The sequence below is a fragment of the Podarcis pityusensis genome (assembly GCF_964106645.2).
Source record: "Podarcis pityusensis genome assembly, chromosome: 8".
Lineage (NCBI taxonomy): Eukaryota > Metazoa > Chordata > Lepidosauria > Squamata > Lacertidae > Podarcis > Podarcis pityusensis.
Window position 1 is genome coordinate 37,430,311 of NC_138033.1, and position 26,904 is coordinate 37,457,214.

Here is a 26,904-nt window from a genome sequence, read left to right on the forward strand (position 1 = left end):
CAATGAGAAAAGGTTTGATGTTGATATTTCTCAGTTAGTTCTTCTAGGCTGAACTCAGCCTTTTGTGTCTGTCCTTTGATCTGTTACTTGCTCTACATTTTGCTCAGTCTGTCCCCTGTGTTTGATCAGGCATTTGGAGTCCGACCAGGCCATCTGCGACTCATTTTTCTCAGAGGAGGCAACACATGAAGATGGAAATTGGGAGAACATTATGTTTGCACCTGTGTGCAGGGCCAGAAATTAATTAATGTTGAAAAGTCATCTAGAAATTAAAACGCTGAATGCCAGAACCTCTGCATTAAAGGTTCAGCATACATTGTGGGCTTCCTGGGGAGACAGTTTCAAAATGCCACCTCTTGATTTTGCACACACATCCTGGTTTTTACTACCAGAACTGGCCTTTGAAGGTGTTTGTTGTTACACTCAAAAGCACCCTTCCCTAACCTGCCCTCCAGCTGTTTTGTACAGGACTCGCATGAGCATTGGCGATGGATCGAATGGCCCCTATACCTGTCCCAGGCCACACCCCCGCCAGCAGCCCATTGGCCTGCCAGGCAGGGGTGTGCCAAAGACACCCTGTTACCAGTTCTTCTTCTTTGGAGATCACTTGTAACTGAGTAAGATTGTCTTCCATAAACACGGTTTTAACAATGAGTCCGTAAGTGATTGTGGAGGCCAATTCGGGATCCACATGTCCTTCCACAGTGAGGACATTGGTTTCTAGGCAGGAGTTGATCACAATGTGGATTTGCCAAGCGTGCCTTCCTCTTACCACCTTTCTCCCTTGCGTCCTGAGTTCAAGTGTCTTCAAAGCCCATGACACCTTTGGTAAAGGCTGTTCTCCAACTGGAGTGCTCGCTGGCCATTGTTTCCCAGTTGTCAGTGTTTATACTACTTTTTATTTAGATTTGCCTTGAGACTGTCTTTAAACCTATTTTGTTGACCACCAGCATTACGCTTTCCATTTTTAAGTTCGGAATAGAGTAGTTGCTTTGGAAGACGATCATCAGGCATCCGCACAACATGACCAGTCCAAAGAAGTTGATGTTGAAGAATCATTGCTTCAACACTGGTGATCTTTGCTTCTTCCAGTACACTGATATTAGTTTACCTGTCTTCCCAAGTGATGTGTAAAATTTTTTGGAGACACTGTTGATGGAATCTTTCGAGGAGTTGGAGATGGCGTTTATAAGTGGTCCATTTGGTTTCCCTGCGAATGTCCCGGTCCTCATGGTTCACTTTGTTACCAGGTGGGTGGCTCCCGGCCAGGTAAGCCCCGCACAGGGTCGCAAACTCCGCCCACCTGTTGGGAGGGGGTGAGCGGGAATTTGTACACAACTCCCATTAGCCACAGTTAGGCCATGATGGAGTGTTCCAGGTTAGAAAAGATAGCTCCAAAGCAATTACTTTGAATAAATTATTTCATTTCAGCACTGGCACATGAACAGCTCTGTTCCTCTTAGCAGGAGGAAAGACGCAAAGAATATAAGCAAAGCACCCTCCTTGCTGGACACACAGAATTTCAGGTAGGCTCCATACATGCCTAAATGTTTTAAGACTAAGAATGCTTTTGCCTTTCAAAAGAATCTGATTTATTGATTTGTTAATTGAATTTGGATGAAAATAAATGTTAGCATGGGTGCTTTTTTGAGATACTGAAGAAAGGTATATTTTTGTTTTTTAATAACAAAAATCTACTATTGGAAGAAAAAAGTTGTTTATGTTTTGTTTTTCATTTTCCCTTATAGTAACACACCGGAACTGAAAGAGCCTTGTAAAAGAAGCAGTTAGTGACCTCTTCAGCTGAAGTTTCCTTTCTGAGCAACTACCTCCAGAACTTTTAGGCTATACCTCCACTGGCTGAGGCAGGTGGGAATTGCAGACCAAAACATCTGAAGTGCACCAGGTTGGCAAAGGCTGGATTCAGGCGTCCTCAGCCATCCCAGCAGAGATCTTTTTGCCCAGAAATGCCAGGGAATGAACATCCAGCTTTTTGCACAGAAGGCATTTGCTCTGCTACTAAGCAACGTCCAGAGCCAAGGAGGATAAGGCTATCAATAGCTGCTAGTCGTGATGGCTACATATTCCCTCCAGTATGTCAGGCAGCATGTCACTGAAAACCAGTTGCTGGGAAACAGGAGCGGAGAGATGGTGGTTGCACTCATGCCCTGTGGAGGCATCTGGTTGGCTGGTGTGACAAGCTGGAAACAGGTCTTGGTAGCCTTGGACCTGATACAACAGCCAGGCTCTTAGGGGCTTGAGTTGGGACTGTCTTGGAAGATGCAGCTGTTGCTTGCATGGTGGGATGGATAAATTCCTTGGGGACACTTCCCACCCCATTTCGGTTTCTGCCTTAAGCAGGAGGGGTTAGTGCTCTTGCTGGGTATCAAGAGGGCATGCTCTTTTGCACAGGATCACAATAGTGTTTCTGGGCTGCAGTGTGGAGTAGTCTTCATGAACATGGTGCTCTCCAGCTGTCTTGGACTACAGTGCAATGCTGGCTGGAGCTGATGGGAACTGTGCTCCAAAATGTGGAGGGCAACAGATGATGTTGATTGGCAAAGGCTGCTGTAGGGTGTGCTGTGGCCCTACCAACATGCCTACCAGCCTAAGTTCAAAGTGAGGGGTTCTTCACCTCCTCATTGCACTCGGTTGGGGAAGGCTCAGGTCATTCGCTGCTGTGCAGCCTGTGGGTTAAGATGCTGCTTTGCTTGAAGGAGCTGCATCCGGCATACTAAGCCAGCAGTGCCAAAAGAGCCCTTGCTACAGACCTCCCTGCCCTCCGGGTCATCGCTAATATTCCCTTGGAGGCTCGGCCCTGCTTTTCCCCAGTACGCTTTGTGCTGGCTCCATCGCTCCGTTGTTTGACTTTGGCCCTTGTGTCCCAAGGAGAGCCAGAGGGCTGGAGCCAGAGAAGTGAGCTGATTGGGAGCTGGCCCAGCACCGCTGTGTGGCACTGAAAGCCCCAGGAGCAGATTTAGCCCAGCGTGCTAATTGGCAGCGACAGCTCATTTGTTATCTCACATGTCATTATTGACGTGGTGTGTGCATGTGACCTGAGGCAAAGTGAAGGTCGAACCAAGCTCAGGGAAGCCTCCAGACAAGGAGGGCTGTCGTCCTCCTGCCCCATCCCTGCGCCAGCAGCTTCTGCTTGAGAATGTTCTTCAGCCAAGCCCAGAGGCTTCAGCCCAAGGCTGTTTCTTCCACAGGCTCCTAGGGGATACCCAGAAGCAAACCTAGGCTCCCTTGCATCCTTGGCAAGGAGCTATATTGGTGCCCCCCCAACCTTGCTACCTTGGCCAGGAAATGTATTGTTGCCCCCCATTCTTTGCATGCTTGGTAGAGGAGCCTGCGTCCCTTGCCTGGCTGCCCAGAGCAAAGGAGGAGTGCCCCAAGGAGTGTGAGGGCAGGCAGGAGCCTAGCTACTCTGAGACAGAATGGAGAGATGTGATTTTTGCACACGCACCTGGCCCTGCACCCTTGGTAGGGGCCAGCCCAACTAAAAAGGATGCATTAAACCAAGACTTGTACTGAGAAGGTGGGTCAGGACCTCCTAGTTCATAAGAACAATCAAACAGCCTTGCAGCTAGATCAGGTCAAATGCCCTCTGTAGTCTAGCATCTTGTTCTCTCAGTGGCCAACCAGATGGCTAGGGTGCAACAAAGCTCTCCTTGCTTGTGATTCCCAGCAACTGTAATTCAGAGGCATACATATCCATTGTGGTAGTAGCTATTAACAGTCTTATCCTCCATGGAAGTCTAGTCCAGGGGTAGGCAACCTAAGGCCCGTGGGCTGGATGCAGCCCAATCACCGTCTCAATCCGGCCCACAGACGGTCCAGGAATCAGTGTGTTTTTACATAAGTAGAATGTGTCCTTTTATTTAAAATGCACCTCTGGGTTATTTGTGGGGCCTGCCTGGTGTTTTTACATGAGTAAAATGTGTTATTCTATTTAAAATGCATCTCTGGGTTATTTGTGGGGCATAGGAATCTGTTCATATTTTTTTTCAAAATATAGTCCAGCCCCCCACAAGGTCTGAGGGACAGTGGACTGGCCCCATGCTGAAAAAGTTTGCTGACCCCTGGGACAAGCCTGGTAGATGAAGGGAACGCAGTGGATGTAGCCTACCTTGATTTCAGCAAGGCATTTGACAAGGTGCCCCATGATATTCTTGTAAAGAAGCTGGTAAAATGCGCTCTTGACTATGCTACCACTCAGTGGATTTGTAACTGGCTGACTGACCGAACCCAAAGGGTGCTCATCAATGGTTCCTCTTCATCCTGGAGAAGAGTGACTAGTGGGGTGCCACAGGGTTCTGTCTTGGGCCCGGTCTTATTCAACATCTTTATCAACGACTTGGATGATGGACTCAAGGGCATCCTGATCAAATTTGCAGATGACACCAAATTGGGAGGGGTGGCTAACACCCCAGAGGACAGGATCACACTTCAAAACGACCTTGACAGATTAGAGAACTGGGCCAAAACAAACAAGATGAATTTTAACAGGGAGAAATGTAAAGTATTGCACTTGGGCAAAAAAAATGAGAGGCACAAATACAAGATGGGGGACACCTGGCTTGAGAGCAGTACATGTGAAAAGGATCTAGGAGTCTTGGTTGACATGAGCCAACAGTGTGACGCGGCAGCTAAAAAAGCCAATGCAATTCTGGGCTGCATCAATAGGAGTATAGCATCTAGATCAAGGGAAGTAATAGTGCCACTGTATTCTGCTCTGGTCAGACCTCACCTGGAGTACTGTGTCCAGTTCTGGGCACCACAGTTCAAGAAGGACACTGACAAACTGGAACGTGTCCAGAGGAGGGCAACCAAAATGGTCAAAGGCCTGGAAACGATGCCTTATGAGGAACGGCTAAGGGAGCTGGGCATGTTTAGCCTGGAGAAGAGGAGGTTAAGGGGTGATATGATAGCCATGTTCAAATATATAAAAGGATGTCACATAGAGGAGGGAGAAAGGTTGTTTTCTGCTGCTCCAGAGAAGCAGACACGGAGCAATGGATCCAAACTACAAGAAAGAAGATTCCACCTAAACATTAGGAAGAACTTCCTGACAGTAAGAGCTGTTCGACAGTGGAATTTGCTGCCAAGGAGTGTGGTGGAGTCTTCTTCTTTGGAGGTCTTTAAGCAGAGGCTTGACAACCATATGTCAGGAGTGCTCTGATGGTGTTTCCTGCTTGGCAGGGGGTTGGACTCGATGGCCCTTGTGGTCTCTTCCAACTCTATGATTCTATGATTCTATGACTCTAATCCAGTCCATCCAAGTTGGCGGCCAATTCGTGGAAGTAAATTCCACAGTTTAGCGATGTGCTGAGTGAAGAAGTACTTCATTTTGGTCTATTTTGAATCTTCCAGTGTTCAGCTTAAGAACATAAGAAGAGCCTGCTGGATGAGGTCACTGGACCATTGTCCAACTTCCTGTCTGGACAGTGGCCAATCTGTCCTCCCCTGTGGCTTCAGGCAACTGGTATGCAAAAGCATTGCAACTTCTGACTGTGGAGGCAGAGCATAGCTAGTAGCCATAGATAGCCCTTTTCCCCCCATGACCCAAGTTGGTGGCTATCAGTGCCTCCTGCGGGAGGGAGCTCCATAGTTTTAACTATGTGCTGCATAAACAAATACTTCCCTTTATCTGTCCTGAATCTTTTAACATTCACCTTCCTTGGGTGTCAATGAATTCTCGTGTTATAAGAGCAGCGGGAAGGGGGGACTTACTTATCCACTTTCTCCATGCCATGCATCCTTTTATACACTTCTATCATGCTTTTCCGTTTTGTGTTTTTCACAGGTAGTTTGAATCTTATTGCTTGCCATTGTGTCTGTGGACCCAAACACCACATCATGTAAACCTAGGAAGAATTGGGATGGGTGGATAAATAAAACTTTCTGAAGCAGCTACAACCCCCCCTTTTTTTTTACTGGATTAATCAAGTGAGAGATAAGAAACCTGAGGCTTCCCCGCCCCCTATAAAGACAGACCTTTGGAAGCTGACTCTGTAAGTGAGAAGCGCTTCCTTTCATAAATACATCCCTCCCCCAATTCCCATGCCATTGACCTTCCCCTTGAACAACAGTGGATTGATCCCATTTGCTCTGGGGAGGGATGAGATTTTCTCAGTAATTATTTTGCCCTGATTCTCACTAGTGCACAGCAGTTGCTGTTGCTGCTACCACTGGTTATAGGCTATGAATGTCTGCCTCTTTTGAAACCCAGATGTGAGTTTGCAGTGGGCAATGCAATTGTCCTCAGCAAAAAATAAAAATAAGTTCCTATATAGCACATCTCAAGTGTTCAAAAAGCTTTATATACAGTATCTCAGTAATACTTGCATCAGTTCTGTAAAATTATCCCTATATTGTGATTGTCCCCACTAATGTCTAAGCCAGCTTTCCTCAAACCGGTGCCCTCCAGATGTTTTGGACTACAATCCCCATCAGCCCCAACATCATAGATGTTTGCTGGCTTGGGTTCATGGGAATTGTAGTCTGAAACATTTGGAAGTCACCAGGGGAAAGCTGACGTAACATATTCCAGCAAGTTTGGGCTGGACTGTCCTTAAAATTTCTATCAGGTCTAGCCAGCACAGCTGTGCACTAAAATCAGATGTTACCCAGGTCTGTCTCAGATAGATGGAAAGCAGGAATAAAGAAAAAGTAGGCATATTATCAAAAGTGGAACTAGAGAAATAAAAGCCAGAAGAAACCAGTAGTTTATGTATCAATTGGAGGGCATGTTCCCTAAGAGAATCAAGTTCCATCTTTAAGTGGTATACTATTCTCATTTTAGGACCTGACTGTTGAACAGTTAAATTTGGTATTTTCCAAGCACACAAAAAGTAAGGGGAACCATCTTGGTCCATAAAAAAAACCGCTTAGATTAACCTATAATAGACCAACCAAAGTATCACAAAACACTGCACAAGCTTTTCAAGTTCTTCAGGACTCTTCATCTGGCTAGATGGTAAACAATGTAAAGACAAAATGATTCAATAAGCAGTTATTTATAGTAACAATGGTCATGATTATGATTAAGCTTATTTGCAGTTTCAGAAACTGCACTCATTATAGGTCAAACCTTCACAATGCCTGGTTCAGCCTTGCTGAGGATTCTAACTGTTGATTACAATAGGTATAAATGTAGGATTCCTGGATGCCAAGATCCAAGTTTGGGGCAAGTACTCTTTGGTGAGGGAACCACAGCAGAAATTTAAAATCACAAAATATGCAGCAAAGTAAAGTGTAGAAATATAGCCTGCTAGACCTCTAAAACATGACCTTGTGAGTTCCAAAACTTCCTCCTCTAGCATTGAAAAGTCCACACATTTGGTAAGTTAAAAAAAATGTTTATTTACCAACTCCCCAAAGGTCAGACTCATGTGCTTCAGAATAGGTTGCACAGACAGAGAAGTTTAGCTATTACAAAGTGGTGAAATTTCCTAAAATATAGGAATGTAAGAATGGCTTGTTGGAGCCATGTGGTCTGAGCTTGGAGAATCAGCTCAGACCTCTTTACATGCTGAGCTTCTCAGGTAGATTGAAGGAGAACAAAACCTTGATTACCTATTTCCTCCCAAGGTGAAGGAAGTGAACATAGTTAAGCCTGAGGGACAGCTTACTCTATGGTCTTCATACATTAATTAGACTGAAGGATGTTGGTTGTATCGCACACTAACCAGGATATAACGATTTGGTGATCCTCTTGGTGGCGGCAATAGTGTATAAGTGCCAGACCATTGAGGGTGTTTCCTTGGGCACTTGGTATAGTCGTGTCGGCAACATGGCTTTGGCTGAGAAGCTCACAAGTCAGATTTAAAAAGCATAAGGATGCCCAAAAATGGACAGTTTCTCCTATTCTTTAGTTTCATTTTATTCAGTGCATACAGAGAATCAGACAAGAGAACCATCTACCATGTATGCATGGACAGCTGTGGACATTTCAGTGACAGGCTCATTGGTGATCTCATCTCTCCCTTGTCTTCACTGTATGGCAAACAAACTTGAGATCTTTAATTTCAGATGCCCCTTTCATTATTGTTCTCAGGTGTTATATTGTTTGCATTGCTGCATACAATAGAAAAAAATATTATTATTTTTTTAAAAGTGACACACCAAAAATAATAGGTTTTAACTGTGAACCACTTGGAGGGTCTATTTGGCTCACCAAAAGTGGCAAATGTGTGTCCACAATAACAACACGTTAATTCTCATCTTTATCAATTGCATCTTCTTTTGACAGCTTCCGAGGTGTTGTAAAGTTAGTGAGCTGCTCATTGATGGAACATTGCTATTCAGAGGTTTTTAGCCAATTGTGGTCACAAGAGGGAATGCCAGTGCTGATGATTAGCCAACAGGACAACCCAAGTTTGAAGCCAAGAGCATTTCAGAGGCATTCGCTTGGCAATCTTTCAATCATGGGCAGTTGAGGGGGGCGTTATTTCTCTTCCAGCCAAGTGGTGCATCTCCGCTATGTGGCACTTGGGCCATACATTTCAATTATGAACCAACCTTAAGCCTGACATTCCTCAGCTGGACAGTCCAGCTGCCTGCTGCTACTCAATCCGTGTAACCACATGGACCTCTCCATGTGGTGAAAGAAACAACATAAAACTGCTTATGTAATTATAACCCTAATTAGTTTATCTTTGCTTGGCTGAGCTAAAAGCAATGTGGGGGAAAACATCCACTTATTGGGATTTTAAAAAGCATGCTGAAAAGTGGATAAATCCATACCAGAGCACAATGGTCAGGTCACGATGTCCTTTTACAGGTGCTTCCTTTTTTGCCTGAGCTCTCCTCATAACTTTCAGTCAAGTCATTATTACATACTTCCACATTGCCTGAAGAAAGCACAAGTCTTTATGACATTTAACTAGCACTGCACTAACTTCTATTTTGATTTCCAACAGATTCATAGAGGAGAGAGCTGATATCTTGCAGAAGCCCAGCACCTGTGTAACAATCTAGGAAGCCTCCAGTGCAAACTTTGATTCAAAGCCTCAGGTTTACTCTAGCCCAAAGGTGACATGCTTGCAATGTGATGTCCTAATGCTATCCATATTTTAACTGCATGACTGTTTATTGAGTTATAGCAGTGGTGGGCAACCTCCAGCCTCAGGGGTTAATGAGGCCCACTAAGGCTCCCCATCTGGCTAAGCCACACCCACCTGTCCTATACATTATGTTGTATATGATGTCAGGGGTGGGGCGGGTAAGGACCTGGCTCAGCTGAAAGAGGGTTGGCAGGTTTGCAGCTGACCCAAACCCTGGGCATCAGTTGATTACCAGGTCTTGCAAGATGAAACATCAGATCACCTGAGCTTTCAAACCCAGGTGCATAGAGCTTTGCAAGACCTGACCACAAGGAGTCAGTGATGGCCACCAACCCAAATGGCTTTAAAAGAGGATTAGACAAATTCATAGAGGATGAGGAGCATCAATGGCTACTAGTCATTGAAGCAAAGGCTTGAAGCCCAGCCTGTTTGCCAGAGATATTATAATTGCAAATCATGTATTGCAGATTTTGCATTAAGGTGACCTCCAAGGTCCCTTCCCACTCTATGGTTCTGTGGCAGGGGAGGGGAACCCATGTCCTTTCAGATATTGCTAGACTCCGTTTCCCATCAACCTTGACCGTTGACCATGTGCACTGGGGCTGATAGGAGTTGGACTCCAACAATATCTGTAAGCCACTAGGTTGACAAAGGCTGCCTTAATAAAGTTGTATAAAGTTGCAATTTATTGGTCTCCATGTCCCAATGCATTAGCTCCAGACCCCTTTTCAGGCTACCCCTGGCCTCACCTAAATTTGATGAAAGGGGAAATGAACTGCTATAAGCTTACTACCAGCACCTCTCTGTAAATTCCTAGACAACTTCCTCTAGTAGTTTCATACAGCACAGGAAACACTCTGTATAACCCTTAGTAGCAGCAACACCAGCCTCCTTGCATCTCCCTCTGCAACCAGCATGTCAGGTTTGACTGGAACCACTGGACTCCAGTGCCCCCAGTTCCCTCCCAGCCAGCTGGTCCATTAGGATATAATGGTCGATGGTATCGAAAGCCACACTGAGAGGTCCAGGGTAATCAATAGAGTCACACTCTCTATGTCCCTCTCCTTGCGAAGGTCGTCCACTAGGGAGACCAATGCCGCTTCAGTCCAAAAAAAAAGTGACATGGGATTTGGGAACCAGATTAAAATGGATTCCAGATAATCTGCTGCATCCAGGGATGCCCAGAATTGAATGCCACAACCCACCTGAGCATTTTTCGCTAACCTAAAAGGGGTGGGGCGGGGGGGGGAGAGAAATGTCTCTCAAAGACGCCCAAACAATGGGAATGCTTCATTGTTAAATATGCCCAACACATTTGGGCACAATTGCCTTTATCAAAGGCTTATCAAGGTAAAAAATAATGCAGTTGCTAAACCACACAATGAGTATGTTTGTATGGGTTATAAGATATGGCTGATTCTAGTTAACATGGGTTTCTTACTGTTAGTTTCCCTTGAATATGAATTTTTGTAATTTATGAGTATTTTAAAAGTTTCCAAATGCTTTTTATATGTGTGGTTTAACTGTTGTATTCTTATTTTATTTTTTTGGAAGTTTTAAAGATTTTATTGCGAGTTGCCACAGGGGTATTAGACACTCCCCAAGGAAGCTGTGGGGGGATCGGGTGGCGCTGTGGGTAAAACCTCAGTGCCTAGGACTTGCCGATCGTATGGTCGGCGGTTCGAATCCCCGCGGCGGGGTAAGCTCCCATCGTTTGGTCCCAGCTCCTGCCCACCTAGCAATTCGAAAGCACCCTTAAGTGCAAGTAGATAAATAGGGACCGCTTTATAGCGGGAAGGTAAACGACGTTTCCGTGTGCTGCGCTGGTGCTGGCTCGCCAGCTGCAGCTTCGTCACGCTGGCCACGTGACCCGGAAGTGTCTTCGGACAGCGCCGGCTCACGGCCTCTAGAGCGAGATGAGCACACAACCCCAGAGTCGAACACGACTGGCCCGTACGGGCAGGGGTACCTTTACCTTTACCTTTAAGGAAGCTGTGGGAGCAGGACTTCAAAATTGAGCTGATAAAGTGGAAGCAAATCTGTGACCCATTTCTGTTCTGGTCAGCATCATCCTGGATGAGAGAGAACTCAGTACCTTGCTTCATCTCACTCTTGTTAGAATTTCAAGTGCTAATAGTCCACTATGCTGGAGTGGCTGTGAAGAGTCAGGTCCCTACTGTTTTTCCATAAGTGGTGATCATGTGAGAAGATACAGGAATTCTGGGAGTGGGAGGTGGAGAAATAGGAAATGAAACTTATCATGCCTCAGATACTAGACTCAGATCCCAGTATGTCATCATTATCCATATTTGATGAGGTAGGTCAAAAGGTTGCAAATAAGAACTATCAGGCTATCAGTAGCAGGCTTAACAGGACTGGGAAGATATAGGAGACAACTTTGGTAAAAGCAAACGTGGGCACTTGCATTTCTGGGAAAATGGACCCCAAAGGTGAAAGATGGGAAGGCAAAAAGGCCCTTCACCCAATCCGGGGTGAGAGGTGAACTTCAGGGGACCAAGCCTTCTTAGCCAGGACACCTCTTGGCGGCAGACGGGACGCCTTGTGCCCCCCCACCCGGCCTTGCAGTGGGACCTAGCACTGCGTGGACAGGGCCAGACACGTCGTGGGGGGAAGAGGGTCTGGGGACGGGCTGGGAATCATTGCTGCGGGCGTTTGGCCTGCAGCTGACGATTCCTCCCCGGGACAAGCCCGGGGACCCGGTTTCTCAGGCCGCCTTGCTAGCTCTTTCCCGGGGGCGGCACTCCGGACCGGAAAAATAACTCCTCCGACGGCTGCTTCTACAGCTCGGAGAGAGGGATGGAGTGCCTGGCCGCGCTCGGACTGGCTTGCCTTCCCAAGCGCCTCTGTCCATCGAAGGTCCAAGCACCCAGCCAGGCTCAGCGGCAGAGCGCCAGCCTTGCTCTCAGGAGGCTCAATCCCCGACGGCATCTCCGGAGAGGGCTGGGAGAGAGCCCTTGCTGCCAGTCAGGGTAGACAATGTTGAGCTAGACGAGCCGCGGACTCGGGGGAAGGCAGCTCCCTCTGTCGCTGGGGGAGGGGGAGGGGGGAGCCCCGACGGCGCGTCCCTAGCAACCGCCGCCGCTGCGAGGGAGAGCGGGAAGGCGGGCTGCAGGCCGAGGCCGCGAGACCCTCCCCCGCCCGCCCGCCTGGCTCTCCCCCTCCCCCTCCTGACGCAGCGGCGGCGCCTCCTCCCCCATTTAAACCGGGCGGCCTCCCGTCCGAGCGCAGCCGCGGCTCTGTCCTCCTGCCAGCCACCGACGCCCCGCTCCCAGGCGCCTGCAACGCGGGAGGCCGCGCCGGGACGGCCCCTCCGTAGCAGACGGAGGAGACCCCGGCCTGGCTCGGCACCGAGGGAGGGGACCAGCTGCTCTGGGCTGTAAGTAGACCCGCCTCCCCAGCGTCTTGGAGACCCAGATGGGGCTTGACCGACGGCGGGGTGGGGTGTCGAGGATGCCGCCGCCTCCCGCAGCACGACTTGGCAACGGGAATGCGGGGGGGGGGTTGTCCCCCCCGCCCACGGTTCTCTTCAACCCCCCCCCCCCGCTGACGTTGCTCGGCTAACCGACGGGCTTGGCAGCTCCCCCCATCCATTCATCCATCCTTCCTTCCCTCCCCCGCCCTCTTCCTCGCCTTCCCCGCTGGAGCGATGCCCGCTTGCTCGCAGCCTGCCCAGCCGCAGTGAGCAGTCTGGCTAGCTCGGGAGCCGCCTTTGTCTCTCGCCGCCTGCCTCGCAAGCGCTCGCTCTCTCGCCGCCGCCGCCGCCACTATGAAGGTCTGGGGACATAAGATAGAATTGCTGACAGGTAATCCGACGCCCCTCTGTTCCCTGCAGGCTCTCGGAGGTCGTGAGGTGGGGGCGGTTGCTCCAGCTTCGGAGGCTCCCACCCCCCCACCGTGCCTCTTCTGGATTTGATGCAGCTGCGCTGGGGAGCCAGGCTGGCACAACTGCGGTGGACACTCCCACCCCCCCAGGGGAGACGAGGAGGCAGCAGGGGCTGCAGATCCAACGCCCTCTCCCCAGCTCCAGTGTCAGGGTGGGGTAATTTGGAAAGGGGGGTGCTCCCTAATGCCTCCCCCTGTACCTCATTTCCTAAATAGCTAATGCTGGCATTTGGGGGGGGGTGGTTGTTGTGCCAAAGGACCCTGAGAGTGGCATTCCCTCCCCCCACCTTACTTGGCAAACAGTGAGGGTGTGAAAGGGTTAAAAGGGTTTGCAGGCAGCCCTGGAGGGAGCCTCTGCTCAAGGCAGCCTCCATAATTTCCCATGGGAGGGCTGTGACTCAGTGGTACAGCGGCAGATGCCCTGGCGGGGGTCCAAGTTTGGTCCATGGCATACTCTGCGTTCTCCAACCTATGACTCTCCAGATGTTTTTTTACTGCAACTCCTAGCAGACCCTGCTGGCTGGGACTAGTTGGAGTTGTGGTCATAGAAATCAAGCTGCCTTATTCTGAGTCAGGCCTTGGGTTCATCTAGCTTCACATTGTGCATCCAACTGGCAGGTTTTGACCGGGGTTCTCTCCTGGAGATGCTGGGAACTGAACCTGGGACCTTCTGAATGTAAAGAGGATGCTCTAACCATTGAGCTATGGCACTTGAACACTGTCATACCTGTTGATGAGGTGGGTGCATACTCTGCACATGCTCAGAGGTGTGGTTTTATTATTTCACATGTGATCAGGGTAAGCCCTCACGCTGAGAATTGGTTTTGGAGCAGAGACCTGCTTCAAAGCACAACTCAACCTCCACACTCGGCGCTCCTTATAGGCTGAGGCTGCCTACTCACCATATGTCCAAAGCAAATTGTTTCTCCCCATAAAGATCCTGGGAACTTCAGTTTCTTAAGGGTGCTGGGAACTGTAGCTTGACAAGGGGTGAACTACCATTTCCAAGATTTTCTAGCAGGGGCGGTCAAAGCCATCTGGAGGGCATTGGTTGGGGAACATTGGTTGGTGTCAGAAGATTGCTATGGTTACACACCACCAATTGTCATCAAGTCCTCTGCTTCCAAATGTGCAACCCTTTCTGTAAAGGAGGTGCAAAGTCACTGGAGACAATTCCTTTGCAGCCGACACCTTCAAGAGCACAACTCATATTGCATTGATCTGGGTTAGGATGGAAGAGTCAGAGCAGGGATTTACCACTCCCCAAGTCATGCATTTTTTTTTAAAAAAGGCAGGGCATGTGTGGTTTAAAACCACTGACCTTCTGATCGGCAAGTCCTAGGCTCTGTGGTTTAACCCACAGCGCCACCCGCATCCCTGTTAGTATTTTAAAGCCATGTAAATATAGGCTAGTGAAAAGATTCCTACAGAAAGCATTTTACAGATTTTATTGCTTGGAAGCACCTTAGCAAGTTTTAAAATAGGAGCTAATGGGTGGACTCAAGATTCTTATTTTTTGTTTTTTAAAATAAGTTTGGTACCTCCTGGACTGTTCAAACCCATTGCTCTGTTGTCACTCTCCTACACTGTAGCAGCGGTGGCCAAACTGGCCATGAGCAGTTTGCCTGCGGCTCATGAAATAGTGGTAGAAGACTTGGACTGGATTTGGTCAAGTGTGCCCCAGAGCCCTCTTGCAAGGCCTTTGAGATGCTGCTGCTGGTGATGTCAGTGAGGAAGTACTTTTTTTTCTCCACCAGCATCGAATCAGCTGCATCATGTCCAGCAGATCTCTTCCTGGTGCCAAGGGGCATTTCAACCTCCAAATTTGTGTCCCAAGAAGGTGAAACATCATTAGCTCCACTGTGACCTTTTTTACTTGGCTTTTTTGCTGATAAAATAAAACCACTTGGCTCAGCTCCAGCTTTGATGCTCCAGCTCAAACGGAGCCTGCTGCAGAGGGCTTAGAAATGCTGGCAGGTCCCTGTTGCTTGGGTTGTAACACTCTGGCTCCCCTCAGTGACATTGACTGGTTGCTTGGTGCTGTGTAGGCTGCAACATGTAGTGTAGATTTCTGTCCCTTGCGGTTGGTGAAAGACAGCAATAGGCAGCCTCTAGTGCTACAGGTCAAAGCAAACAAAGTGTGTGTCTGTGTCCTGCATTCTCGTAAGGAAGGAGTGATTTGTTCTTGTCTCAAAAAACCAACTCTATCAGTAAAGGGGGCTTGGCCAGCTTTAGACCTGTGGCAGCAGAACCATTCATTTCTTCTCTCTCTCTCTTTTTATTACTTCTATTATTATTTCATTATATAGTGTATATAAAAAAGAGAATATGACAACAGATGAAAATTAAAAGATGAAAAACAAAACTATAAAGTAGGCATGTAGCACACTGCGTTAAAATAGCCAAGTCCAAGTAAAGACTATCAGTGTTACCACATTATCAAGTCTAGTTCCAGATTTACTAGGCTGGTGACGAGGTTTGTCTTGAAAATGATGGCTCCTCCATATATGCATTTTACATAATGCCAAATTATATAAAAAGTGTCTGGAGGTTCTAGTCCGTGTTGAAATCTCAAAATAAGGCATTTCTTATGTTGTCCCACTTGAGTCTGGCTTGTAAGTGTGCAACAGAGACAGAAATTGTTGTCTTTGCCCTGTTTTGCTGAGGCTTGAGGCCTGCAACAATTACTGATTTCTGGAGCTTCTTCCAAGACAAGGTGGTTCACAACCTTGGACAGCTCCCAGTGAGACCAGGCGGCTTGCCTCAGCAGTCATCTAAAGGTAGGCGGGGCCTTCTCTTCCCATGACCCGCTCTCTGCCGCCAGTGTAAGCAAAGGCCTATGATTCTTCAAGTGTCTGCTCCTTCATGCCTAGGGAGCAGGAGAAACTGGAGGAAGCTGTAGAGCAATGTTTCTCAACCTGTGGGCCCTGAGATGTTGTTGGACTACAACTCCCATCATTCCTAGCCAGCATGACCAGTGGTCAGGGATGATGGGAGTTGTAGTCCAACAACATCTGGGGACCCACAGGTTGAGAACCACTGCTGTAGAGTCATTGTGAGGATGATGGAAGAGCCATGTGCTCAAACGGGAGAGTGTAGAAGGGGTGCTGAGGGTTCCCCCTCAAGAAAGTCAACTGGTGTGTCATCTGCATCCTCCCCAGACCCTAAAACAGGACACATGATAGTCCTGGTGGTTTACCTTCGTCTTGCATGTGGCTGAGGCTGGTGGAGGTGCAGTTCCCAACATCTGAAAGGCAGAAGTTTGGCAAAGTCTGGTCTTGAGCTTGACAGCCATAATACAGACAACGTTGATCTTCTAAAACCTCCCAGTGGCTTTTGATAATGTGGATCATACCATTCTTTCACAGCACCTCCAGATCTCGTTTGGAGTTTGGAGGATGACTCTCCTTTGGCTCCATTCCTCCTTGTCTGGATGGACGCAGGATGTATAATTGGGGATGCTGACTCTGCTCCTTGGGGACTGGACTATGGTGTTCCACTAGGATTTTCCGTAGCACTCATTCTGTACTTTGGGACTGAAGTGCCATTAGTGTGATGAACACATCCAGTTCCCTGTGGAAATGGAGTGCATGTAGAAGTTGTTTAAGCAAGTAATAGTAGGAAACAGCATCTAACAAGGCGTGCACAACCTTTCTTGGGAAGGTTAGTGGCAGGTCAAAGCCTGATTAATTAATATTGAGAAAGGGAGATCAGGGCAAAGCTGGACTTGCCTTATGTGGGTCCAGTGGGTTGCGCCAGTCATCTTCCACCAAGTGCAGCCTCAGGTCATGGGTCCTTGGTGGCTGGAGTGCTCTTCTGAGACGAGCGTAGTAAATTTAAGTTTAATCCAGGCACAGTAATGTTTGTGGGATCCCATTTTGAAGGCGTGGGACTGCCCCTATTTGATGGCGCTGTGAATTCCTCATCAGGAGAGAGGTGTGAACCAGCTCTGCTTTTGCATAGGCATCTTGCTACATTGGCTAAATTTGCTTAAAGTACAAAAGAAGAGCTTTGGTAGGGTGAATCAAAGGGGGCCTATCTTGTTTACCACCTTCTATTACATAGGAGCCAACCAGATGTCTCTGGGAAGGCCTGCACACAATAGTCCCACTCCTTCTGTTGTTCCCCAGAAACTGGTAATTCAGAGACTAACGACATCTAGAGGGAGCATCTACACTTTTATTGGCTCCATCTATTGCATGGGCTCCATGCCTTTCTGACAGAGAGGATCCTCTAACACTCAACCTCCAGGCTTGACTGCCACAATGTGCTCCACTGGCCCTGTAGCTTCAGGCTCTGATGTTCCTTTTGCCTGCCTCCATTCCTGTTTGAGGCAAAGAGGGGCATATCAAATCTGTTAATGCTTCTGAATTACAGAATCAAGATTTGTGAAGTGGCAGGAAGGGTGCTTTGCTTGTATTTCTCCTATACACAAGAGAACTTTGGATCAGAGAATATGATGCTTTGCAGAAGGGAAGGATTTCTTGCTGGGGACTGAATGAAGAGAGAGATGTTGAGTAGGAGAACTTTGGGTGACTGACAGAAACAAATTTAGGAGAGATGAAGTCACAGGTAGGGACCCTAGAGAAAGTTGCAGAGGGGTGCGCCTACAAGTAATGTGGAAAACAAGAGAAAAGGGGAGCAAATCATGGCAAGGCCAATGGAGAGCCTTCAGTAAGTGGCTACATTTCATCTTCATCTCCATTTTTCACTAGGAAAGGATGACCTTTATTGAGGCCCTGGTGTAAATGTTCAAAGCAAACCTTGGGACTTAATAATTTCTGATATTTAATCTTTAAAACCACCAAGCACTGTCTTTAGATGACAAAATTATACCCTTGTTGTTATAAGCTTTACCAGGAGGGGATGTGAAATGTCCAGAGCAATGACAGATCAAATGGCTTTTCAGACATTTTCTTGCATGTATTATGCATTCTTTAAAGTATGAGAAAGTTCTGCAGTTTAGTGTAGAGCATCTGCTTTCTATCTAGAAGGTCCCATGTACAATCTTGACAGCATCTCCAGGTAGGGCTGGGAATGGTTCCCTGCCTGAAACCCTGGAGAGTCGCTGGTTGGCAGTACAGTCATACCTTGGTTTAGGAACAGCTTAGTTCCTGAACGTTTTGGCTCCCGAATGCCGCAGACTGTTCTGTTCTGTTTTGTAAACTATTTTTGGAAGACGAACGTTCGACGGGGCTTCTGGGGCTTCCGATTTGCTGCAGCCAATCAGAAGCTGCACTTTGGTTTTTGAACGTTTTGGAAGTCAAACGGACTTCTGGAATGGATTCTGTTCGACTTCCAAGGTACGACTGTACTAGCTGCTAGATGGACCTAGCACTAGCTAATTTGACCCAGTATCAGATAGCTTCTAATGCAGTAATTGCAGATGTGCTATCAAATGTGTTCCTTCCAACAAATCAGTTCTTGTAAAGGTGTGCCTAAAGCAATAAAGGAAGGCTCAAGAAATGAATGGACTGGAGTACTTCCTCATTCCTAGACAAGCTTTTGCTTAAGTGCAGCTGTAGAGTTGGCCTTGAAATTTACCAGTTTAATATCAGCATTTGGGGACATTTCCTCCTGGTGCTATTCTTAGCAATGCTATCAAGGCTTCCTCTCCTCTTCTGTACCTGGGCTGACTCCATGTTCTAACCTTTAATACTCTGGTTGCTTTGTCCCACCTCTTCTTTCTGTCCTTGGACTTTTGTCCTTGCTCAAACTCTCCTTCTTCAGCCACTCTGTCCATCCAATCTTGCTGCCCTTTGTTTATATCAACATATACAAGCCCCCCTCCTTCAAGTCTGAGAGAAATGGGACAGCTGCATTCTTAGGCAGGGGCACTATGGAAAGGAGAGGGGACTGGGGGCTCATCCCTCCCGCATGGAATGACTTAGGAGAACTCAGAGACCACCCTCAGAGCAATACTAGGACCTGGATGCAGCAGGGAATAGGATGCAGACTCTGCTCACCCTTAACAGAGGAGTCCAGCTCGGTTTGCAATGACATGTGAAGTGACTCCCATCAGGGTAGGACCTCTTGCTGCCCCAAGCGTCCGTCAGAATGCCTGGCAAACCTCGCAGGTCTGAGGGGTCTGCCCCACACCCTACTTGACATTGTAAAGCTGCAGCACTGTCACCATGAAGCAAAGATGGATATGCGTGAGCTGCAATGCCACATCATAGGTAGAACCAGGCAGAGGGCCTTCTCAGTAGTGGCGCCTGCCCTGTGGAATGCCCTCCCATCAGATGTCAAGGAAATAAGCAACTATCCTACTTTTAAAAGACATCTGAAGGCAGCCCTGTTTAGGGAAGTTTTTAATGTTTAATGCTGTATTGTGTTTTTAATATTCGATTGGGAGCCACCCAGAGTGGCTGGGTAAACCCAGCCAGATGGGAGGGGTATAAATAAATCATCATCATCATCATCATCATCATCATCTGTGAAGGGTGTTCTGCTGAAGGAAGCCAGCAGGCAGGCAAGAGTGAGTTGTTGTTGTTGTTGTTGTTTAGTCGTTTAGTCATGTCCGACTCTTTGTGACCCCATGGACCAGAGCACGCCAGGCACTTCTGTCTTCCACTGTCTCCCGCAGTTTGGTCAGACCCATGTTTGTAGCTTCGAGAACACTGTCCAACCATCTCATCCTCTGTTGTCCCCTTCTCCTTGTGCCTTCAATCTTTCCCAACATCAGGGTCTTTTCCAGGGAGTCTTCTCTTCTCATGAGGTGGCCAAAGTATTGGAGCCTCAGCTTCACGATCTGTCCTTCCAGTGAGCACTCAGGGCTAATTTCCTTAAGAATGGGTGCGTTTGATCTTCTTGCAGTCCATGGGACTCTCAAGAGTCTCCTCCAACACCATAATTCAAAAGCATAAATTCTTCTGCGATCAGCCTTCTTTATGGTCCAGCTCTCACTTCCATACATCACTACCAGGAAAACCATGGCTTTAACTATACGGACCTTTGTTGGCAAGGTGATGTCTCTGCTTTTTAAGATGCTGTCTAGGTTTGCCATCACCTTTCTCCCAAGAAGCAGGTGTCTTTTAATTTCGTGACTGCTGTCACCATCTGCAGTGATCATGGAGCCCAAGAAAGTAAAATCTCTCACTGCCTCCATTTCTTCCCCTTCTATTTGCCAGGAGGTGATGGGCCCAGTGGCCATGATCTTCGTTTTTTTGATGTTGAGCTTCAGACCATATTTTGCGCTCTCCTCTTTCACCCTCATTAAAAGGTTCTTTAATTCCTCCTCACTTTCTGCCATCAAGGTTGTGTCATCTGCATATCTGAGGTTGTTGATATTTCTTCCGGCAATCTTAATTCCGGCTTGGGAATCATCCAGCCCAGCCTTTCGCATGATGAATTCTGCATATAAGTTAAATAAGCAGGGAGACAATATACAGCCTTGTCGTACTCCTTTCCCAATTTTGAACCAATCAGTTGTCCCATATCCAGTTCTAACTGTAGCTTCTTGTCCCACATAGAGATTTCTCAGGAGACAGATGAGGTGATCAGGCACTCCCATTTCTTTAAGGACTTGCCATAGTTTGCTGTGGTCGACACAGTCAAAGGCTTTTGCATAGTCAATGAAGCAGAAGTAGATGTCTTTCTGGAACTCTCTAGCTTTCTCCATAATCCAACGCATGTTTGCAATTTGGTCTCTGGTTCCTCTGCCTCTTCTAAATCCAGCTTGCACTTCTGGGAGTTCTCGGTCCACATACTGCTTGAGCCTTCCTTGTTGAATTTTAAGCATAACCTTGCTAGTGTGTGAAGGCAAGAGTGAGAGAAGGTATCAATGCAGGACCTGGCTATGGAAAAGCAGTGGTGGCTTCTTCTCCTAGCTTCTGATCACAAGGCAAAAAAAACCCAACAACCTTTGTGATCCCATCTGGTCTTCCTCTTCATCCCTCCCTCCCCAGCAAGTTTCCTTTTCCTGGCAGACCCTTCCCCCAGGCTTCTGTCCTGTGACTTGAGCCCCCACTCCACCCCCTAAGCCCTGAGCTAGCTGGTCATCTCTTCTCCTTTCCCCTTGGCTCCCACTCCCTGCAGAATCAGTTGCCCTCTGGCCTCCCTGGCATCACCTGGCTTCCCTTCTTTTGCAGACAGCTTCATGAGTTTCTACCCAGGTGCAGAGACCCTCTGGCTCCAGCCCAGTTCCTGTCTCCATGCATCACCAGGCAGGCAGATTCAGCTCCTTCTGACCCAAGCTTCCCTGCCCTTGGGAGTCAGGAGAGCTAGCCCCATGACAAGGCAGCTTGGTGAGCATCAACGATGCCACTGGAAACATTTCCCAGCCCCTGCCCAGTCTGTGAGAGTTTACCAACTTTTGTTCCCTCAGGACTAGAAACTTGCTTTTTCAAAAAAAGGAAAAAAGTTGAGATTCTCAGCACATTGAAATAAGAAGCCAATGCCAATTCCTGATTTAGTGCAACAGAATCATTGATGGCAAACAACTCTACCCATGACTTGGTAGCCCCCCAAGCGACACAGGGCCACTGCTGGAAAGCCAAAGGAACCAGGCAATCATGGAGCCTGCTTTGTAGGGTATGCGGAGGCCATTCCTAGTAAACTGCTGCAGAGGGAGACTGTTCTGAAGGCTTTCTGCCTCCATCTGTCCTCTGCTTTACTGTGCTAAACCCTCTCTGGTGTGCAGTGAAATCGGCACTCTAGTGTGTGTTACTTGGCTGGGGCTTCCCAATGCAGCAAGACAGAGAGTGGGTGTTTGCAGCCCAGATTGTTGCCTCATTGGGGCCCCCAGAAATGTGCAGAGCTCTAGGCTCCATGAAGGAGGCATGTTGTACTGCTGCTGTTTTAGATGGTTCCTCCTCAAACCTCGGTGTGCTTTGAGTGGGCCGTGCCCTAAACGGTGGCTTACATAAAGGTAATAAACAATAAAAATAAAATTAACACACACACCCCTGCACTACTTCCTCCTCTTCCCTGGAGAGCAAAAGCTGTGCAATCGCCACATGGTACCACCTTCTTCTGCCCATTTGCTTCATGCGCTAAATGCTCCCCACAGTTTGTGCTCTGGGTTTCGCTCCGTCAGGGTGGATGAAGAGGGGTTGTGTGAAGGATTATGCACAGCATGTGCAGACCAAGGGTCTGCAGGGGGGAGTCCCAGAGTCTGTCTCCACCAGGTGATTGCCTAGTGGGTGCAAATGGATCAAGACCCCATTGCAGTGAGTGGGTAACATCTTTGAGGCCCAGGATGGCTTGCGGGCAAATCCTCCTGCTGCCCCTGATGTGCCCCTTCTGCCTCCATGTGCAGTGGCTGCTGCTGGCAATGTCCTCCCAGGGCTGTGGTCTGTCTCAGCCATAGGTGGCACTGCCCATGCTGCCCTGTGGCATCATCCCACTTGCATGTGCCTCTTGACTGGCACAAGAAGCCACAGGGCTGGGTTCTTAGCCTTGCCAGAATGTTCTGTGTAGTTTGTTTCCCCCGAGGAGAACTGGGCTCCTCAACTGGAGCAGGGAGGGATAGAGTGCAGTTTATGTTTTTTAAATTTAAATCTTATTTATTTATCCTGCCATGTCTTCCCCAAAAGGCACTCAAAGTGACTCATACCATAATTTTTTAAAAAAACCCATACAAAAAAACCATGGGCATCCATAAAACCATCCTCCCAAATAAAGAAAATGCAAGTACAGCAAAATTGCAATGCGTTAATGAACAAAAGGATGCAGAGCATGTTTCTTTCCCCATGTTCAGGTTACGACCCCCAGCTGCTCCTCAGAAAGCCAGAAGATTTTGCAACAGGCAAAGCTGCTGGTGGTATTATGAATTGCAATGCAGGAGATACTGGCAACGGCCCCAAATGAGACATTCTCCTTCCTCCCCAGGGAATGTGACTTCTTGCCAGTTAACTGCAAACTGGCAGCAAAGGTCCCCATGTATCCTGTTTCTGGCTTAAAGAAGCAGCTCTCTTTCTCTCTTTCAACTTCTCCAAGTCACTGCCGCTGCAATCTGCAAAAAGCCAAGCCAAGGCTCACATGAGGTGGTCTCTGTTTTCGGCTTGGGCCTTTTGCATCTGGCTCTGGCAGCATGTGCAGGAAGTCACCTGGTTGTCCTTTGCCTGTGGAGGCACCTGCAAGGTCTCCAGGGACAGCAATGGGAACAGGACATGTGGGGCAGAGGCTCACATTATCTCTGTGGATGGGGTGTTGCTGTGTCCTTGTCCAGCCACTGCCATTTGCCCTCCTACAAAACTTGTATAAGGCTGGGACCTCTGTTGGCCTGAATAAGAGGTTTTCTTCTGAAGTCAGATGAGGTGGTGGCTTTGAGCAGCTAATCTGTGGGAGCCAGAGGCACAAACTTGAAGAAAATGGTGAGCAGGGCAGACAAGGAAAGTGATATGGGATGGAGTGTGAGGGGCCTCTTTGCTCCAGCTGAGAAACAGCATCCCCGTTCTAGGGAGCCTCTTCCCACCTGGGAAACTGCAGATGCAGCCATGGGTGGGCCACCAACACAAATAGTCTTGGGCAAGCCATGATTCTCCTGGCCTCAGTGTTCCCCCATCCACCCTCAAATCTGTCTTACAGGCATGATAACACTGGCCTGATTTACAGGGCTGTTGGAAGCATGACTGAGCTAATGTGGGCCAAGTGCTCTATGAATACCAAGCATGGTGACAAATCCAACTTTACTTCCTGCTCCTGAACAGGAAGCTCTGCCACCTGAAGTGTAAGGAGGTCCAGGGAAGTTTTGCCTGGTTCCTGCCTGGGTCAGGATTTGGGCACCCCTGGGGCTGTGCTGACTGCTGTGCTTGCATTTTCCTCTTGTGCAGGACTTTTGCTGCAGGAAGTGACCATGGCCGGCCTGCATGAGCAGCGATTTACAGAAGAGAAGCCACTGCTTCGGGGGCAGGACACTGAGCTGGTGAGTCCTGCTGGATTTGGCATCACTTAGCAAAAATAATTTAAAAAGGGGACAAACCAAGTGGTAGCTGATAAGTGTATGGAATTGACAAGAGAGCAAGCAACCCCTGGACTTAAATCTAAGCTTTTCCCAGGACTGGTGCAAGGTTCAGCCATTGTCAAACTGCTTTGGGAACGGTGTCCATGATGGTCTCAGATTCAAAAGATACCTGAATGAGAAATTACTCAGAAAGTCAGCAACAGTTGGGAAGGACTCTTCCTTTAAAGCCCTAGTTTTGGGCTTCTCAAAGGCATCTAATCGACTAGTGGGGAAACGAGGCTGATGCACTAGGTAGGTCTTTGGTCTCATCTAGCAAGGTTCTTAAGATACTTGTCCTGAAACTTGTGCCAGTGTGACTTTGAGCTGGTCACACACCCATCACTTTCATTCCAGAGACCTCTTCCACTGGAGATCTGTGGTCTGTGCCCTCAGGACCAAATTCAGACCCTTTATACTGCATAGACTGCCAGTTGCTCACTCAGAGGCAAGAGGGATGTATGTGGGTGTAGAGATGGCCATTGGGCCACAAGCAGGAAGCAGGGCCCTGCCTACCACCCTCCATTCCTTCTTCAGTATGGATCCCCAGTAAACAAGAGGATGAGCAGAGCCTGATGGAAAAGCCAAAACCCTCCAGGACATGTTGGCAGGTGGGCCTCTGGTGTGATGCTGATGTGGGTGCCACCAATAAGGAACTTAAGATACAAGCCTGGTGAGCCATGTCAGTAACAAAGAAGTTTGGAAGCTGTCTTCTGCCATGATAGATATGCAAATATTTATATCTTGATTTAAATCCAGCTCCAAACAGGTGTGTGCAAGTGAAATTCCAAACTCTGGCTGACTATCATTTTCTCCTGGCTTGAGGAGAGAGAGGTCAGCCTACTTGGTACTTCACACCAGCACACAGCCAACTTCCCAATTTCCACTTGGCATCTACGCCACGGCCTCTGGCCAGCATGTTGACCAACCAGTCTTCCTCCCAAAATCTGTGCTCTAGAGATGGGCAGAGATTCTCCTAGGCAGTTGCACCTACTCTTAAACTGCAAATTTGAGGGAGAGGCTGGTGGTTGTATGGCTGTGACATTGCCAAGGTTTGCCAGTGACAATCTGGAGTTTCTCGGGTTCTCCATCCCGATTTGTAGAGAGGATAGATCCCAAACGTATGGGACGTATGGTGATGACGTCCCAGGTTTGGGGAGTGCACTCAGTAGTCTTGAAAGAAAGTCATGAGCTATAATAACCTGTATGAGAAGTAATGGTTTGATTCTGTCTGTTTCCTTCCCAGGAGAATTCAGATACTTTCCTCTCTGCAGTAAACACAGACTGGAAGGTAAGTTGCAATGTCTTCTCCTTGCCTTTGTGCACCTGCCATGCTCAGCATGGTTCAATACATGCAGGCGGGGCTTAAACTTATCTACACACTGTTTCAAGAGATTGGAATAATTTTTATGTCATGATTTTTGCATTAATATTCTAAAATTTATGAGAGAAGGAACGGATTGGAGGATATTTTACACTAACACCACATAGCTGCTGATAGCATGAATAATATGGAAAGCCTTACATTGGAAAATCTGCTCCTTTCTAATACCATGTCTTTTACATGGCGTAAGAAAAAAAAATGTCAGAAATGGCATTTTGGGGCTACAAGGAAAGGCACCTATTAACTCTGAATAAAGGTGTGCTGTTCAAGGTGTTGTCAGCTGCCAGGCTGGGCTTCCATTGGTCAGTTTCTTTTAGCTAATGTGGGAGCCAAATGCGTGGTTTAGCAAAGTCCATCTGGCAGGTGTCTCTAGTGATTTTTATGCAATTAACCACATGAGTTGTGATGTTTAAGACAGCTTTTGTTTATTTAAAGTCAGATAACAAGCAGAGTTGCAATTGGGTAACTAGGCAATGGCCTTATCGGACAGAGCAAAACCAACATCACAGGCAAGAACTGAAGAACAAGGCCATAGGTTTATCCATCTGTGGCAGCAAATTCCTTTGCATGTCTTCAGAGACATATTGACTCTGTTAAAACAGGAGGGGGGGTTATTAGTTTGTGTGTGTGTGTGTTTTGTTCTTATTTTTCTCTTGTATTTTGTGTTTTTATATTGTATGTATGTCGTGAACCGCCCTGAGATCTACGGATTAAGGGTGCTCTACAAATTTAATAAATAATAAATTAATAAGAATAACATCTATTCATACTTTTACTGCCTTTACACCTTAGACCATCTGTCAGTGTACTTATCAATAATTTTCTCACTGCATCTCCCAAGTTATCTTTTAGGCTACTCATCACTACATAGGGCTTCTTGTCACATTAGCTTTCTTTATGTAGCCTTCACCAACCCTGTGCCTACCTTTCCCCGGGACTAGGTAGAGGAAGCAATGCTTTGGTTCCTTCTCCCACAACTGTCTTTGCCTCTGGGAGAGGGCAGCACTGGTGCGTGAAGGTGTTTTATTGTGGGGGTTGAGACACAACCTTTGCACAGCGGAAGGACTGGCTCTACTGCACAGGGAGTAACAGGATAAAACCTTCAGGCACCTGCAAGGGGCATGCCCTGACAGGCCTCAGGCTGAACCCTCTGTTGCACGTGAGATGCCACCCCAAAGGCCGTCCCCCCCATTGGGTGAGCCTGCTGATTTGACTGGCCAAGTGGCTAAAGAAGTCCATTACCTACCCAGTCCAAATATTTTTTCTCTCCCTTGCCTCAAGAACCTCACCTTTTGCTCTGGAGGGGGATTTTCAAATATTGTGGTGGTGTCTCTGTTTCCCAGTCACCAAAGATAAGAGAGTTGCCTCTGTTCCCTGAATTTGCAATCAATCTGGGGCTCTAGGTTGGAAGATCACGGTGAGACATCAAAATGACATTTACCCAGAAACCCTAATTTGTGGAGGCTACCAAGACTCTTGATTGAAATAACTGCAGACTTGAAGAGTGTGGTTGTTATTGATTCTTTTATTGTTTAATTTAACAATTTAAACTGTAATCATCATTATCAGGGCAGCTTGACAGTCAGTTTCTTCTGGGTCAAAGCAGA

At 47.6% G+C, this 26,904-nt stretch overlaps 1 protein-coding gene across 3 annotated transcripts in view; it reads left to right on the top strand.

Moving 5' to 3' along the window:
* The first annotated feature begins 12,286 nt into the window (after positions 1-12,286).
* The window catches only part of NDRG4 (NDRG family member 4), a 50,067-nt gene continuing 35,449 nt past the window's right edge, over positions 12,287-26,904 (top strand). Inside the window, exons 1-3 of one of the 3 annotated variants that reach the window (XM_081016912.1) lie at positions 12,287-12,465; positions 23,747-23,838; positions 25,160-25,204. In XM_081016912.1, coding sequence (XP_080873038.1) covers positions 23,770-23,838; positions 25,160-25,204 — 114 coding nt within the window. In that variant the 5' untranslated portion in view covers positions 12,287-12,465; positions 23,747-23,769. Of the gene's footprint in view, positions 12,466-12,642; positions 12,893-23,746; positions 23,839-25,159; positions 25,205-26,904 lie in introns of those variants that run through there. The other 2 variants (XM_081016911.1, XM_081016910.1) reach the window with 2 other exon arrangements.